At 25.0% G+C, this 16857-nt stretch overlaps 1 protein-coding gene across 3 annotated transcripts; it reads right to left on the bottom strand.

Annotated features, from left to right (window-relative positions):
• Positions 1–1098: 1098 nt before the first annotated feature.
• LOC126904304 (alanine aminotransferase 2-like) lies at positions 1099–14427 on the bottom strand. Of its 3 annotated transcripts, XM_050683271.1 has the most exons (13): positions 14239–14427; positions 13608–13831; positions 13465–13554; positions 13106–13214; positions 12694–12824; positions 12377–12490; positions 9925–10054; positions 9387–9466; positions 8131–8251; positions 4089–4210; positions 3604–3789; positions 3380–3528; positions 1950–2344 (listed from the first exon to the last, which is right to left on the bottom strand). In XM_050683271.1, the coding sequence occupies exons 2-13, from the start codon at positions 13728–13730 to the stop codon at positions 2254–2256; spliced, it is 1446 nt and encodes a 481-aa protein (XP_050539228.1). In that variant the 5' UTR covers positions 13731–13831; positions 14239–14427; the 3' UTR covers positions 1950–2253. The 3 variants fall into 3 exon arrangements, with proteins under 3 accessions (XP_050539227.1, XP_050539226.1, XP_050539228.1); XM_050683270.1 differs by lacking the exons at positions 1950–2344; positions 14239–14427 and adding an exon at positions 1099–1937 and having other exon boundaries at positions 13608–14040; XM_050683269.1 differs by lacking the exon at positions 14239–14427 and having other exon boundaries at positions 1949–2344; positions 13608–14037.
• Positions 14428–16857: the final 2430 nt, after the last annotated feature.

Here is a 16857-nt window from a genome sequence, read left to right as displayed (position 1 = left end):
TTCAAATCTGCAGTTAGATTTTTTCTATCACCTTTTTCTTGAAATTATTACTAAATAGTTAAAAACAAGTATTAACATATAAAATATTAAAAATTAAGAAAAAAATGCAAAAAGTCATTTTTACAGATGAGGTTCAAAACTCGTTTCGAGAGCGAGAGTCTACATTATAACCCGAGCGGCCATCGTACATTATTTAAAAGCTAAAAAGAATAATTTAAGCTAATTCAAAAATTCGTCGTTATTTTAACTTTAAAAAATATTAAATAAATAAAAATTAAATGTAAGTTAAATTCGTGTAACATTTATAAAAATCGTAGTCCTTTTTACCATGGAAAACTTTTATATTATAATAAATAAAAAATAATAATTTTGAACACAAAAATAGCATATTTTTGAATACGGCAGCCATATGCACATAAAAGATAGATCATCGGTGTTAATTTTTTTTTTTTAATTTATAGTACATAACAATTAATTAATTATCTTTATTTTGTCATAAGTTTAAAGACGCAGTATATCTGTGAAATTTTCAAAAGTAAAGTTAAAAAAGTAGACTTTTTAAGCAAAAGTTTCTATATTAAGTCCTCCCCTGTGAGCAAATAAAGGGTCAAATTTTGAAAAAAATTATATTAAACAAAAGGAAAATACCTAAAAATTAATTAATTTGTTTATTTTAAAAAAGTTATAGCAGTTTTAATAATAAAAAAGGTAAAAAAATGACAAAATTTATCAATTTAAAAAATCTTAATTTTTTGGGAGATTTTCCCCTATTATTGGGGAATGAGAACATTTTTTTTAAGTTTTGGGATTTTTCATCTAGATATGATTTGTGATCATTTGACATATTGTTGAGAGAAATCGGTTCGGTGAGAGCTGAGAAAAAGTGGTAACAAACACAAAAAAAAACACATCATAGTAAAATTAATACTTTCTCCATTTCGCATCAAAGTTAAAAAAACTTATCATAGTAAAATTAATACCTTCACAGTTTTGCATTGAAGCTAAAATAAAAAATAAACACAACATGGTAAAATTAATATCTTTTTAGCTTCGCAAAGTTAAAATGGAACTAAAAGAAACCAATAAAAAAATTATCAATATTATTTTTATATGTCGTTTATTTAAATGAATAATTTTTTTTATTAATACAATAACATGCTACAATAATATATCTAATAAAATAATTTTTTTAACTTTTGTTTTTTTATGAGAGTAATAACAAAAAGATTAAACAAAAACATAAATAAATAAAAAAATTATTTTCGCAATTGGATTTAATAATAACTAAGATTAAGCAGTAAAATATGACAAAAGTACCTGGTAACAATAATCAGTAAAATCATAATATAGGAAATAATATTATATTATATATTATATTTAGTCAATTACATATTGGATAAGCAGTAAGCTCTTTTTAAATTAGTTCCTTAAATTGTTAAATACATTATCACCATGCAATGGTTAATTAAGTAAAACAACTTATTATTTTAATAATATGTATTATTATAAAAATCAAATCACAAAAATTTCTTCTCTTAGTAAACTAAGCATCATAACATTTTTTTTTGGTAACTAAATTAAATATTTATTTGAATACTTGGTTACAGTTTCTAATAAATTAAAATCATCAAAAAATAGCAAGTTTATTTAATTAATAAAATCTAATACTTTTTAAATTGTATTTAATATCATAAATACATAAGTAGACTAAGTTCAAATATTTTTAAACAATATTTGTACTTGTAGAAGAAAATTTAAAAAAAATTGTTTTGGATAAATTGTAGATTTTACTTACATAAGTTTTAAAACAAAATGTTACAGTAAAATAAGAACAGAAAAATAATAATTTTTAATTAATGAAAATTGCATTGACATATAATAATTATATCTTATACCATTCTTATTTATTCTCTATTGTAATTAAGCATTCCCATATTCTATGAAATATAATCTATTATTAGCAGTCTTAAATAATAAAGTAGATGGTAACTCAAAACAATTTAAATAAAATGAATATAAAAGGTGATAAAAATGTTACATAAATAGGAGGTAAAATAGTTTAACAAAAACTTACACATGTTTGTTCAAATTAAATTATTAACAAATATCTAGATAAAATTTAGGAGGCTAAAACATATTTTTGAAACTTGAAATTGTCAATATTTTGTATATTGAAAGTATCTTACTATAAATTTGTTCCCTACTTTACATTTCCTAATATACAGTTACTTAAGAATAATCTTCCATCAATATTTATTTCCACTGTTCAAGGAAATTTAGGTGAAAAATTTTAAAACTTTCTAGCATTTTTACTAGTTTTTCAGATTGTGGTAAAATAGTAGTTCTGCAAGTAAAAGAGTAAATTAAAATGAATATTAAGTATTCTTATATATAAAATCTTTTTTTTCAATAAAATAATACAATATACAGTGTCCCAGCAGGTTTTGATTTATTTAATAACTTTTGAACCAGAAAATATTTTGGTGGGTATAGCTTGCACTCATGTATATTAAAATACGTACTCTGTATGTACTACATACTCAATCTATGTATTAAAATTAATGTAATGCAGTAAGTACTTATTCTAAAGTTGTTATTTACTCAGAATATATTTTTTTAAGAAAAGAACTATAAAATGATTATTTTGAAAATTTATTTGAAAAATTATTTTTTTTTTTAATAGAGACAAATTATAAAAAGTGGTAGCACAGTGGTGACGTGGCATAGTTGGATCAAGTATAATGATATCTGACAGTTATTAAAATCACTATCATAAAAAACGCTTTGATGCAAATCTTTAGATAGTCTTTAATTTTTAATATAATTTGTTGGATTATTCCAAAATAACATTAAGTCCTATTTTCTTAATTATACCCTGATTATAAGTTTTATGATTTTATATTTACATATTAATAATTTAGTATTAATTTTAACAGAGAAATTATAAAAGAATCTTAAGTATCTGCATATTTCATTACCTCTATGATAAACGAGTACCAAAATTATATAATAAATGTAAGTATGGATTTGTTAAAAAAAGTTTTAAAAAATTGTAGAAATTTAGTAATTTTAAAGAATAATGTTATTTTTATAGAGCACAGTATTTCCGGAACATTTTCAAAAGTTATGTTGAAAAAGATTTTGAATCCCCTTATAGGTAGGAAAATTTATATCAAATGAAAGGGAAATACCTAAGATATTTATAATAAAAAAAACTATTTTAATTCATTCCTCTTTTCAAAATGTATGACTCTTTTAAGAAAAAGAAGTTAAAAAAATGTTAAAATTTAAAAATTTCAATTTTTGGGGGAGTTTGCCCAAATTACATAAAATGAGGAAATTTTTTTTAATTTTTAGAGCAATGTTTTCAACTAAATACCTGAAATGATATGTTCCAGGAACTTGACCAAAACCAGATCCAGGAATGATACAAATTCCAGTGTTTTCCAAAAGTTGAAATGCATAAAATGCATTTGGTTCTATGCTCTGATTTTTAGCTTCTTTAATTGCCTTTTCTGGTAATTTTATCTATGTAAAATAAAATGATAAATACTTCTATATTTAATTGGTACAATCTAATATAAAGTTTTAGTATCTATGTACCTGAGGAAATGCATACATTGCTCCTTGAACTGGATTACAAGACATACCAGGAATACTATTAAATGTGTCAGCTACTAACTTAGCACGCTCTTTTAATGATTTTAGTACACTTGTTTTTTCAGCTTGAAAGCTTTCATAAGATGGTTCTCCTGGTTGTGGGGGATTCACTACACAATCCATAACAGTCTAGTAAAATGTCATAATACAAAAATATATTAAACGCTAAGAATTTATTAAGGTGAAGGGTGTTTAAGGACTTTAAAAAAAAGACAAAATAAATGTTAGATTTGAATGTAGTGCAAAACGCTATTTTCTACGCAAAAAATCTATTTTAATTAAAAAATAAATAAATCAATTTTTTTATTGTAAAATATTTTAAATAGTGTCATTTGAAATAATATTAATCAACTATAATATATTGTATAACTTATAATATAATATAATAATACTTGTAATATATATTGTATTACTTGAAAAATACTTACTTGTCCTAAAACAGTAGGACATAACATTGCCGATATACTTTTGTGCAACATAGCTTTAACATTTGGATCCAAATTTATAACTTCAGTATATCCCCCTCTAAGGCCACATTCTCCCATGTAACCTATTTAATAAGTAAATTTAAAATAGATTTATTTTGGGGAAAAAGAAATATTAAAATAAAAATAATATATTATTAAAACATACAATGTGTCTTGGTTATTAATGACAAATCTTATAACTTCTGATACAATTATCATCTTGTTGAAATTTTTTTTTAATAATTATTATCTTATTAGAATATTAAATCATGTATTTATTAAATAGTCCTTTTTTTATAAAAAATTATCATGGATCGATAACAATTTAAGGGCAAGTACTCATAAGTCATAAACAATTTAATACAAAAAATGAAAAAGAAAGCTGTGTTAAACATGATTACATTTGTTGGACCTAAACGTATTAAAAAAATGTCCAAAAACAAATCCGATCTGTGGCTTAACTTTAGATAAACAATTAGGAATTAGCCTTAAGCCAAAAATAATACAAAAATTAATCAATAGGAAGTTATAAATATGTCAAACAGTAATAAAAGCAGATGGTAGCATTTTGATGAAAAACAATTAAACTGACTTTTACTTTAATTTCACTAATTTTTTTCCAAATAAAAGTGATCAAATAAATATTAATAAATATTTCTTGAAATATTTACATTTTGTTATTTGTTGCAAATTAAGACAATAGTATACAGGGTGATTTTTTTATCATAACCCATTCAATTACTTACAGAATAATAATAATTTAAACATTTTTTTTTATTATTATCTTTAGTTACACATTATTCTTGAATTATTAACTATGTAATACTTTTTAAGTTCATCCCTTATGCCTGGTAAGGGTGTCAACTTTGTTTTTTTAAATGGTAACACATATTTTTAATTTAATAAAATGTTTGAGTTTTTAATTTAATAGTAAATGGCATTTGAATTTTTAATAAAACTTAATTTGTTTATTAGATATAAACATTTAAAGTTTCAAATTTTTGAGTTAATATATAGGTATAATACACAAGGGATTACAAATACAGGTAGCTAATTGGTTTTTTATGACATCGATATTAGCAGGTACACAGCATTGTTATTATCAATGATAGTAAGGTACATTGTTGTGAGTTTATAAATACACTAACTGACAATACAAAAAGTATATCTATTGATAGTCATAATTGATAATAAACAATCCGTGACTGTGATAGCAATATCATAAAAAACCAATTAGCTACCTGTATTTGTAATCCCTTGTGTATTATACCTATATATTAACTCAAAAATTTGAAACTTTAAATGTTTATATCTAATAAACAAATTAAGTTTTATTAAAAATTCAAATGCCATTTACTATTGAATTAAAAACTCAAACATTTTATTAAATTAAAAATATGTGTTACCATTTAAAAAAACAAAGTTGACACCCTTACCAGGCATAAGGGATGAACTTAAAAAGTATTACATAGTTAAAAATTCAAGAATAATGTGTAACTAAAGATAATGAAAAAAAAAAATGTTTAAATTATTATTATTCTGCAAGTAATTGAGTGGGTTATGATAAAAAAATCACCCTGTATAATGGTATTCAAGATGGCTTATGAGAATCTAGCCTAGCGCCAATTAAAAACTTAACAAATGAGTACCAAAAAGTACAGGAAACATTGATGGGAAAAATAATGTCAAATAGAGTTTACAAATAGGGATTTGTTGTTTTTGCAATATTCTATTTAATAAATGATAATTATTTCAAATTAATAAAAAAAAAACCAGCACAGGGGGGTCGCGGCACAGTGGTGTCGTGGCATAGTTGGATCAAGTATAATGATATCTGACAGTGATTAAAATCACTATCAAAAATAAACGCTTCGATGCAAATCTTTAGATAGTGTTTAATTTTAAAAAAATTGGTGTTTTATTCCAAAAGCTACTTGATCTGCTAGTTCCTTATTAATATCCTGATTAAGATAAAATATGTCAAATGAAAAAGAGATTATTAAAAAATATTATTTCTCATAAAAAAATTATGTTGATCCATAGACTTTTCAATAAGTTATAACATTATAATGTTAAAAATGTAAAAAATAATAAAATCGAGAATTTTAACACGAAAATAGCATTTGGTAGCCATTTTCGCCATGAAGACAAGTCCAGAGGTCAAATTTTTTTTTTTCAAATTAAAGTACATTACATTAGCTTTAATTTAAGATATATATAAAAGTGTCAGACCTTCCGGAACATTTTCAAAAGTTATGTTGAAAAAGTTAATTTTTTGTGAAAAAGTTGTCATTTTAAATCCCCCCCTGTGGGCAGGTTAAGTGTCAGATTTACAAAAAAAATATACCAAATGATAAGTAAAGACATCAAGCATCTATATAAAAAAAAATTATATTGATATGTTCATTTTTGAAAAATTTAGAGCATTATTAAGTTAAAAAAAAAAAAAGAAAATTATATTACAAAAATCGTAATTTTTTATTAACTTTGATGTCAACTTTCACCACGAAGACAAGTCCAGAGGTCAAATTTTTCAAATTAAAGTATATTACATAAGCTTTAATTTAAGATATACATAAAAGTGTCAGACCTTCCGGAACATTTTCAAAAGTTATGTTGAAAAAGTAAATTTTTTGTGAAAAAGTTGTCATTTTAAATCCCCCCCTGTGGGCAGGTTAAGTGTCAGATTTACAAAAAAAATATACCAAATGATAAGTAAAGACATCAAGCATCTATATAAAAAAAAATTATATTGATATGTTCATTTTTGAAAAAGTTAGAGCATTATTAAGTTAAAAATATAAAAAAAAATTATTTTACAAAAATCGTAATTTTTTATTAACTTTGATGTCAACTTTCACCACGAAGACAAGTCCAGAGGTCAAATTTTTTTTTTTCAAATTAAAGTATATTACATTAGCTTTAATTTAAGATATATATAAAAGTGTCAGACCTTCCGGAACACTTTCAAAAGTTAAGTTGAAAAAGTTCTACTTTCTATATGCATTTTTTATATTTGAAGCCCCCCCATATATAGGGAAATAGTCTGATTTAAAAAAAAAGTATATCCAATGAAAGATGTATATAAATACTACTTCTCATGAAAAAATTGTATTGATCCATACATTTTTTAAAAAGTTATAGCACTTTAAAGTAAAAAATGTAAATTATAAAATCGAAAATTTTCACACAAAAATAGCATTCGGTAGCCGTTTTCACCATGAAGACAAGTCCAGAGGTCAAATTTTTTTTTTTCAAATTAAAGTACATTACATTAGCTTTAATTTAAGATATATATAAAAGTGTCAGACCTTAAGTGTCAGACCTTCCGTAACATTTTCAAAAGTTAATTTTTTGTGAAAAAGTTGTCATTTTAAATCCCCCCCTGTGGGCAGAAAAAAGGTGAAATTTACAAAAAAAAATATTCCAAATGATAGATAAAGACATCAAGCATCTATAAAAAAAAGAATTATATTGATATGATCATTTTTGAAAAAGTTACAATAGTTTTTAGTAAAAAAAATTGAAAAAATTTCGAAAATTAGCGATTTTTAAATTTGTAATTTTTTTGGAGGTTTCCCCCATTTACGGGGAACGAGGGAAATTTTTTCAATTTTGAAGGGTAATGTCTTCGACTAGATACGATTTGTGATCTTTTGACGTATCGTTGAAAGAAATCGGTTTGGTGAGAGCTGACAAAAAGTTATAACAGACACAAAAAAAAAACACATCTTAGTAAAACCAATACCTTCTCAGCTTCGCATCGAAGCTAAAATAATTGACTATTTTAAATTCAATCTTTAATTATTTTAATTCCGGTTAATTAAAAACAAATGTCATAGAATTTAGCACAATGAAAATTAAGAAAATGTGATACCTATTTTTTAAATATTGTAATAGAAACAATATCATTATCTTAAAATTGCAAATAATATTGATAAGTAAAATTATATTGTTGAATATTTCAAATAATTACTACAAATTTATGACTTCAACTAATTACCTTTTGAACATGACATGAACGATGCCAATTCCATTTCACTATAAGGTGGCCCCAACTCGGTAAGTACTTTTTTAAATGAATAGAACTTGCTATCTTCACCATAAACATTATCTTGGTAAACCTAATTATTAAAAATAATAAACATAAAATAAAATAAAATTACATTTATGTAATTGAAAGTTTCACTGCAAAATCTAAATAAGTTCTTTTTTATTAAAAAAATTATATTTATATATAAAAATACAGGACAATTTTTTATATAAAACTCTTTAATAACAAAATTGATTTATTGGTGTGAAATTAAAAAGAAAAGGTAGAGGAAGACCAAAAAAGAAATAAAGGGATTTTATTGAACGGCTGATGTGAGTGTAGATGTGGGTGATTGTGTCAAGTGGAAGTTTAAGATAAGGGTAGCTCACCCCAAATAGTTAAGGCGAGGAAAAAGAAAATAAAGTTAAGAAGTAACACCACATACAGTAGAACTCCAATTATCCGAATTAATGGGGACCGGGACCCATTCACTGACTAATCAAAATAAACAATGACAGGTGACTGCAATGCGCCGGAACTGGAGTGGGAACTCTTACCACGTGTTGTGCCTACACTGACGCCGCGGACTTTGGACAAATTTTTTTCTGATTTTTTCTGAAAGTGATTCGGATAATCGGCGATTCGGATGATCGGAGTTCGGATAATTGGAGTTCTACTGTATCTCTGTATTATCAATTATAAGGAGAGGAAAAACTAATTTCTGTCATATTTAAACTATATTAGTGGGACAATGTGGCCAAGTCGGTAATGTAGCAGTGCTTGTTGCGCACTGCCTCGGGTTTGAAACTCAGTCACGGGCCGCTTCATTTGCCAAAGGAGAGATCAGTTTGGTAATTGGAATTGCCATCCCACTCTCCAGTGACAGACTAACCACCCGTCCCAGAGTATAAATGGTTAAGAAAACCTTCTTCTAAGGGGAGGTCACTATGGCCCTTAATAGACTAATAAAAGCAATAAAAATAATTTAAACTTTATTATATAATATTACCACTTTTTATTTGGAATTATTTTTATTGATTCTATCATAATTTTGAATCTATAAATCTATTTCACACTTAACAATGAATAAAATAGTATTTCTACTAAAGAGACAATATAATTATTATATAGAAAAAAGATAAGATAACTAAATATATAAATATATAAATACAGTATTCAACATAAAAATCTATAGCATATATGTTTTATTCTATTTTCTATTTTACCTCATCAGCCAATAAAAAAAGCTTTTCCTTGTAAGCAAATTTAATGACATCAATTACATTTTCCTTAGTTAAAACTTGACCTAAAAATTAAGAATAAAGTTAGAATAATATGGATCACCTACATATTTTATATTAAAGTGTTAATAATTTCCAAAGCACTAGTTTAAAAATAATTATCAATCAGTATATTTTTAGTTAGATCATTATCTTATTTGAAAGCTAGTTAAAATATTTATATTTTCAACAACATTATGTGAGTCATAGTAAAGCAATATTTCTGTCAAGTACAAGAGTTACTATTTACTGCTCGATAAAAAAAAAACCTTGCAAATAACACAACAAGCACTTGTTTGTTTGTTTTTTTTTTTTTTAAGAGAATTGTAACATAAAGACAGATAATAAAATTATCAAATTTAATGAAATAGTTTTCAAAAATTTTGAATACTTTGAGAAGTATTAAAATACTTAAAAACTTTGGTACTCTAGCTAACTCTATTTTCAAAGTTCAATTATTTATACAAAATAAAATAAAAATTACCAGTTGGATTTCCTGGATTAATAACTACAATAGCTCTAGGATTACAGTATTCTCTAGCTTCTTTAATTGAACGTTCTAATTCCTTTATGTCTAATCCCCAATTATTATCTTCATCCAAATAATATCCAACCTATTTTAATATTAAAAAAAAAATTAATTTTTTTAAAATTAATACTTACTACATTAAATGCTGACAGAATTTATTTTAGAACCAAACATTTTTATATGATCAGCAAAGCCTGGATTATTATGCAAAAAATATGAGCATAAATATGCATGTAAAATTGATTAGATATACAAAAAAATGTATAGAATATAGAAATATTAAAATATATAAATATAGGTTGATAGGTTTTTCATAAACTATTTGATTACTCTCAAAATAATTACATTATTGAAAAAAAAATGTTTGCTTTTCTTTAAGTAACATATATTTCTTGATTTATCAACTAATAATTACTTTTTAGAATTATCTCTTAAACTTATAGGGGTGTCAACTTTATTTTTTCAAATGGCAATGTACATAATTAACTAGCTTATTTAATAGATAATTATGTAATGAAGAAAATGACTTATTAACTTTTGGACCAGTATTCAAAAGTTATTAACAACTTAATATTTATACTAAAGGTATAAAGGAGTTGGTGCAACTGTTTTTATCATTAGTTATTTCTCAGCCATACTCTTCCTCCCACCTAAGTATAAAAATAAGAATAACTAACAAAGTACTTATCTCTAAATGTTGTTACAACCAGTCATTTTCTTAATTACATCATTATCTATTAAATAATCTGGCCAACCCCAATTTTTTGGTATTAAGGCGAGGAATAAAGAAAAGAAAAAAGATCTATTAAATAAGCTAGTTAATTATGTACATTGCCATTGGTAAAAAAAACCCAGCACAGGGGGGTCGCGGCACAGTGGTGACGTGGCATAGTTGGATCAAGTATAATGATATCTGACAGTGATTAAAATCACTATCAAAATAAAACACTTCGACGCAAGTCTTTAGATAGTGTTTAATTTTAAAAAATTGGTGGATTATTCCAAATGCTACATGATCTGCTAGTTCCTTATTAATATCCTATTTAAGATAAAGTATGTCAAATGTAAAAGGGATTATTAAAAAATATTATTTCTCATAAAAAAATTATGTTGATCCATACACTTTTCAATAAGTTATAGCATTATAAAGTTAAAAATGTGAAAAATAAAATCGAGAATTTTCACACAAAAATAACATTCGGTAGCCATTTTCACCATAAAGACAAGTCCAGAGGTCAATTTTTTTTTTTCTAATTAAGTATATTACATTAGCTTTAATTTAAGATATATATAAAAGTGTCAGACCTTTCGGAACATTTTCAAAAGTTAAGTTAAAAAGTTGTCATTTTAAATCCCCCCCTGTGACCAGGTTAAGTATCAGATTTACAAAAAAAACTATACTAAATGATAAGTAAAGACATCAAGCATCTATATAAAAAAAATTATATTGATATGTTCATTTTTTGAAAAAGTTACGGCAGTTCTTAGTAAAAATAATTGAAAAAATTTCGAAAATTAGCGATTTTTAAATTTGTAATTTTTTTGGAGGTTTCCCCCATTTACGGGGAACGAGGGAAATTTTTTCAATTTTTAAGGGTAATGTCTTCGACTAGATACGATTTGTGATCTTTTGACATATCGTTGAAAGAAATCCGTTCGGTGAGAGCCGAGAAAAAGTGGTGACAAAAAAAAAAAAAAAAAAAACACATAGTAAAACCAATACCTTCTCAGCTTCGCATCGAACCTAAAAAATAGCTTGACAACTTAATAAGTTATAAGGAATGATTATTAAAAGTAATTTATAGCTAATAAGCCAAGATATATACATAACTAAAAATAACCAAATATTTTATTCCCATTATTGTATTTATTTTGCGATTAATCGAGTAGTTTATGATAAACAGATCAACCTATATATAGAGAATCTACATATTATAAAACACCAATAATTTGAATTATAATTATTTTAGATAGGTTATTAAAGGATATGCATTTACATAAAAAATTAGTCCATAACTTTGTAATGCTCAGATAAAAGTGCTCAAGTTTAAGATTTATCATTTCATAGCCCTTTATAGTACAAAAAGAGAGTATTTTTTTTAATATTATGATGTATTTAACCTAATTTACGCAATTTTTGTACTTAAGTGCAGTTACCCTAGCATCACATAATTATTAGTAACTTGAGGTAAGCTTTGCGTTTAAATATTGACAAAAATATTTTATTTATACTGTATAATGTTGTACTGACAACATTATACTGTATAACAATTATTATAAATACCTGTCATAAGAAAATCTTAACTTATTCAATTTTCCCTATTTTTTCTAATTCATCAAATTTTTGTTAATAAAGTTATAGTAGCTCAATGCATGTAATACACAGAACTTCTATTGTTTAACTTACCTGTGCCATATTAAATTCTGCTAAAGTAGCAGAATATAATGGATACTGTGGAATTGGAATCATAACTCCAGGATTTTTTCCTTCAATATCAGCTACCATAAGCCTGAGAATAGCCTAAAAAATTATATTTTCATAAGGTTATCAAAAAATAATGTAATTTAAATAAAATTTCAAAACATTAAATAACTATTTCTTTATTAGGCCTTGGAAATTGAAAAATAACTGTATTTATTTTAATATTAAAAAGTATTTTACTGTTATAGTAAAAATATATTTTGTAGAGTTAATTTTCTTACTGCTAAAAAAATAATACCAACCTTAATCCCATCTGATGCACCAGCACATAAAATAACATTTAAGTAATCACAAGGGATACCATCTCTACGTTCTATATACTGTGCAACATGTTTGCGTATAATTTCTATTCCTGGAGAATCAGTATAAGAGCCTAAAAACCCATGGAAAACTGATTAAGTTAAATCATAATATATCTATAATCAAAATGAAAAGAGACCTACAAATGAAATTAAAAAATTCAATACTTCAATTATGTTTTTATAATATTGTAATTTCACTAAAACCTGATTGCATGGAAATATTTTAAGCTCTTAATTTAGCCTTACAAATTAAAATATTTATAGAATTGATAGAAATTTAAGTTTAAATAGTTTGTGTTTTTTAAAAACAATAGTATCATAAAAATAATAACCAAAAAAAATATGTAATTACCAACACTTCCACCGCGACAACCTTCTAATATGGCTTTGGCCCTATTTTTAACATCTTCAGGATAAATGTTTGAACCTAACAATTCTGGTTGAGTAACTAACACAAGAACCTTAAACATAAAATTACAATATAAATACAATATAAAAAAGAATGATAACATAACAAATACTAATTCTAGAATCATTGAATACTTATACTGAAATAAATATTTTTTTTTAGATATTTTATAAATATAATATACTTGTTTTAATTGTTAATTATAAATTATTATTGAATCGCATCACTGATAAAATGTGGAATTTTTATGGCCAATTTCAGTCTTCTTTATTTAAGATTTTAAACATATATTAAAAACTTACTTGACGTATAAATGTGATAGGTTTTTGTCCCATTGCATGACAATCACCAATATTAGCTTTAAGTACTTCTGTAAATGGCTTTTCTTTACCCTAATAGACATATATTAGTGATAATAAGTACATAAAATAACTTTCTTTCTTACTTCTTTTAATTCATTTTCGATTTCTGTAGCTCTAATTAATAAAGGTCCTCTAACGGCATATTCCATAAGTTTTATGTTAGGATTCATGTTATCGATTGTAAGTGTTCGCTCGCCAAGATTCATATTTAAGTTAGTAGAAAAACTTCTTGATTTTAATGACAACAACCTCAAAAATGGGGGAAATCTTAAATTTGACTGCACACTATGTTTTAAACTATTGTTGGCTAAATAGGCGATAAAATTATTAAGTTTAGGTAAAGACATATTTATATGGTAAAAATACTTTTAAAAACACTTTTAGATAACTGATATTTACGTAAGATTAGGAACTCAAGTAATTAAAATTAACTCAATGGAAGGATTAAATTTACAGACAGAATGGAATACTGATTAAAATTACTAACAAGTTACACAGGTCAATTAAATAGATAATACTGACGTGTAATCTATTGAAACATATACAGGTGTTATCGAAAAAATTTTAAATTAATGTACACCATAAAAATATAAATGATTTATGTTTTTATTGCTATATTTCAATTCGTAACAATATTAAATGAACTAAATTATATACCACTAGATAATTTTTTATTATTAAAAATTTATAGAAAAATTTACAACATAGGCTTACCAAAAACTAGGCTAATTATAAGACAAGATTTAGCTTTTTCCTTTTTACAATAGTTCAATAATAAGTTATTAAAATATATTTGATAACGAACTTTAATATTTTATCGAATAAAAGTTTAGAATCTAATTATTTGATATGAATTAAGTTTGGGTGGATACGACCAAAGACCATCATATGGTAACGTGGTAATCAAAACGACTGAAGTGTCAAAATTTAAAACTAAGTACGGTCAAGGCCTTTATTTGTCTACTTGAACCTATTAAGTCGTAAGTTGATTTCGTATACGTGATTTGACATCACAGATTTTTCAATGGACTCTTTAAATTTGCCTACGATGATTTATTTGTTTATTTTTTATACATAAGTAAACTGTTTTCGTCAGGCTCATAATTTTTACCTTTTTGAATACCAAATAAAATCATGTCATAAAAGTCAGAGGGAGAGTATGATATACTCACTTATATACATATATATTATATAAATGGTAAAATATATGTACTTAGTAAAATTAATACCTTCTCAGCTTCACATCGAAGCTAAAACCAATGCTCCTCAATCAAATTTATTATGAAGAAAGCCTAATTTTAAATTTACAATAAAAAATTGTGTTCCACAAATATACTTGCATATTTGTTGAAGAGTCACTTCTAAGAAACGTTCCAGATGAATATATGGAAACGAGGAAAATGCGATCGACGATTCTAAGAATGTTTCTGGCGGCATTTCTATTTGCGTAATATTTTGGACAATTCAATGCAAAATATTTAAAATTACCTACTGTTAATATATTTAACTACTCAGTATTGGTGTTAAAATCATGACTATAGGCGCAATCACGTGACACAGTAGTATTTAACCTTTTCCAACATGCTAATATTATAATTTTTTATTATTATATAATTTTTCTAGTATTAACGGTACAACTGGAGTAATAATAAATTTACAATTGTTTAATACGAAAAAAACGTCTGTCATGGATATTAACTTGGTGGAAATTCTTTTATTAACAATTAAGAGAATGAAGTAGAACTTTGAATACGCTTTTAGGGTAAACATTTATTAATGATAAAACTTAAATAGCTTTATTATAGTACGACACGGTCAATATTGTGTGGCGTAACGCAGTTAATCATTCAGTCACCGCCTTATCACTGGTGTGTCAACTGCGCTGTTTACTTTTAGTTACCAGATGGGTGACCATATGAAAACAGTAACACGTGCTTTGCCCCCATCAGGGTTCTTCAGCTATAATGAGGTTACGCAAGATCGATAACCGGTGTAATAACTTGTCAAAACCATTTATAAGGCAGAGATACATTAATGAATGTATGGCGAACTGGGATTCTATACCCAGTAACAACCACACACTGTGTCGGATATCCTATTAAATATAATAAGTTAGTGCTTTAATTAGTGGAAAAAACGTAATTTTATTTTAATTTAAGTTGATTATTTGAGGGTTATTTTAATAAATTATTCGTTTCTTAATTTTGAATGATTTAATCAATGGCGCAAATAAAAAAAAAATCTGAGAGGTGCTAAAATTGTGTAAGGTTTACAATGCCGCGGGCAGACCCGGACACTTCGCGCGCGACCGTTTCTCCGTCGGACTCTTGATATGTAAATTTATAATTTATCTCTTTTCGAAAATAGGGTTTACTTATAATTTTTTTTCTAACTACTTTATTATATTTGGTTAACAAACTTAATATTTAGCAAATTACAATAATTTTAGTCAATTTTTATTAAATTAAGTTAAAGAAAACACTATGATTACTAAATAAGCGTTTATTTGATAATAATTAAAGACTTAAAAACGAGAAAATTACATAAAATGATAGAACTCAATATGAGTACATTAAGTACTTCAATCCATACACTGATTTCTAATAACTATTAAGATTTTTATCTCTTGCGAATATTTTAGCTTTGATGCGAAGCTGTGAAGGTATTAATTTTATGATTATATGTATTTTTTTATGTCTCAGCTCTTACTGGACCGATTTTTCTCAACGAATTTTTTCCTTTGTTGACTGGCCTAGATGTCAATTTTAAACTTGTAATTGAGCTAAAAGTTATGGTAATATATTCAATTTTTTTTACTATAAACTTTCATAAATCTTTATCAAAAATTTTTCTTCAACTTTAAAGAACCAAAAAAATAGGTTAAAATTGAAAATTTGGACTGATTATTTTTAACATATTAAAAATCAAATCAGTAATAATTTGAAAACAAATTTTTTTTTCTTTTAATTATTATTTTATATGTATTTAGTAATAATATTAAAAATTAGAAGTGATAGAAAAAGTCTAATTGCAGATTTGAAAACAACGCGAAAAGTTGATTTAGAAAAGAATATTTTTGCTTCTGATGAAAGTTTCTTGTAGTCCAGTTCATTTATTTATAGTAACAAACAGTAAATGTTTATAATAAAAAAAAATTATTTATTTTACCATAACTTTTAGCTCAATTGGCATCATTAAATAGAAAATTAAAAAAATTGTATCGTTAAAATTGGTATGCAGTCAGAAAGTTTTATAATTACTATTTATTGTAAATTTATCAGAAAAGCTCAATATTTTTTTGCATTTTTATGGTAATAGATAACTTAAATAGAA

Source organism: Daktulosphaira vitifoliae, unplaced genomic scaffold (genome assembly GCF_025091365.1).
Source record: "Daktulosphaira vitifoliae isolate Bord-2020 unplaced genomic scaffold, ASM2509136v1 Scaffold_4, whole genome shotgun sequence".
Lineage (NCBI taxonomy): Eukaryota > Metazoa > Arthropoda > Insecta > Hemiptera > Phylloxeridae > Daktulosphaira > Daktulosphaira vitifoliae.
This window is presented reverse-complemented; position numbering and strand designations above follow the sequence as displayed.

What these genes read in the sequence shown, in the direction of transcription:
- LOC126904304 (XM_050683269.1), bottom strand. Translation starts at nt 13,871, where the DNA reads ATGTCTTTACCTAAACTTAATAATTTTATCGCCTATTTAGCCAACAAT. An exon ending in TCGAAAATGAATTAAAAGAA is followed by an intron (nt 13,555 to 13,607) that starts GTAAGAAAGAAA and finishes TATGTCTATTAG; the next exon opens with GGTAAAGAAAAGCCATTTAC. An exon ending in GTCCTACTGTTTTAGGACAA is followed by an intron (nt 3,790 to 4,088) that starts GTAAGTATTTTT and finishes ACATTTTACTAG; the next exon opens with ACTGTTATGGATTGTGTAGT.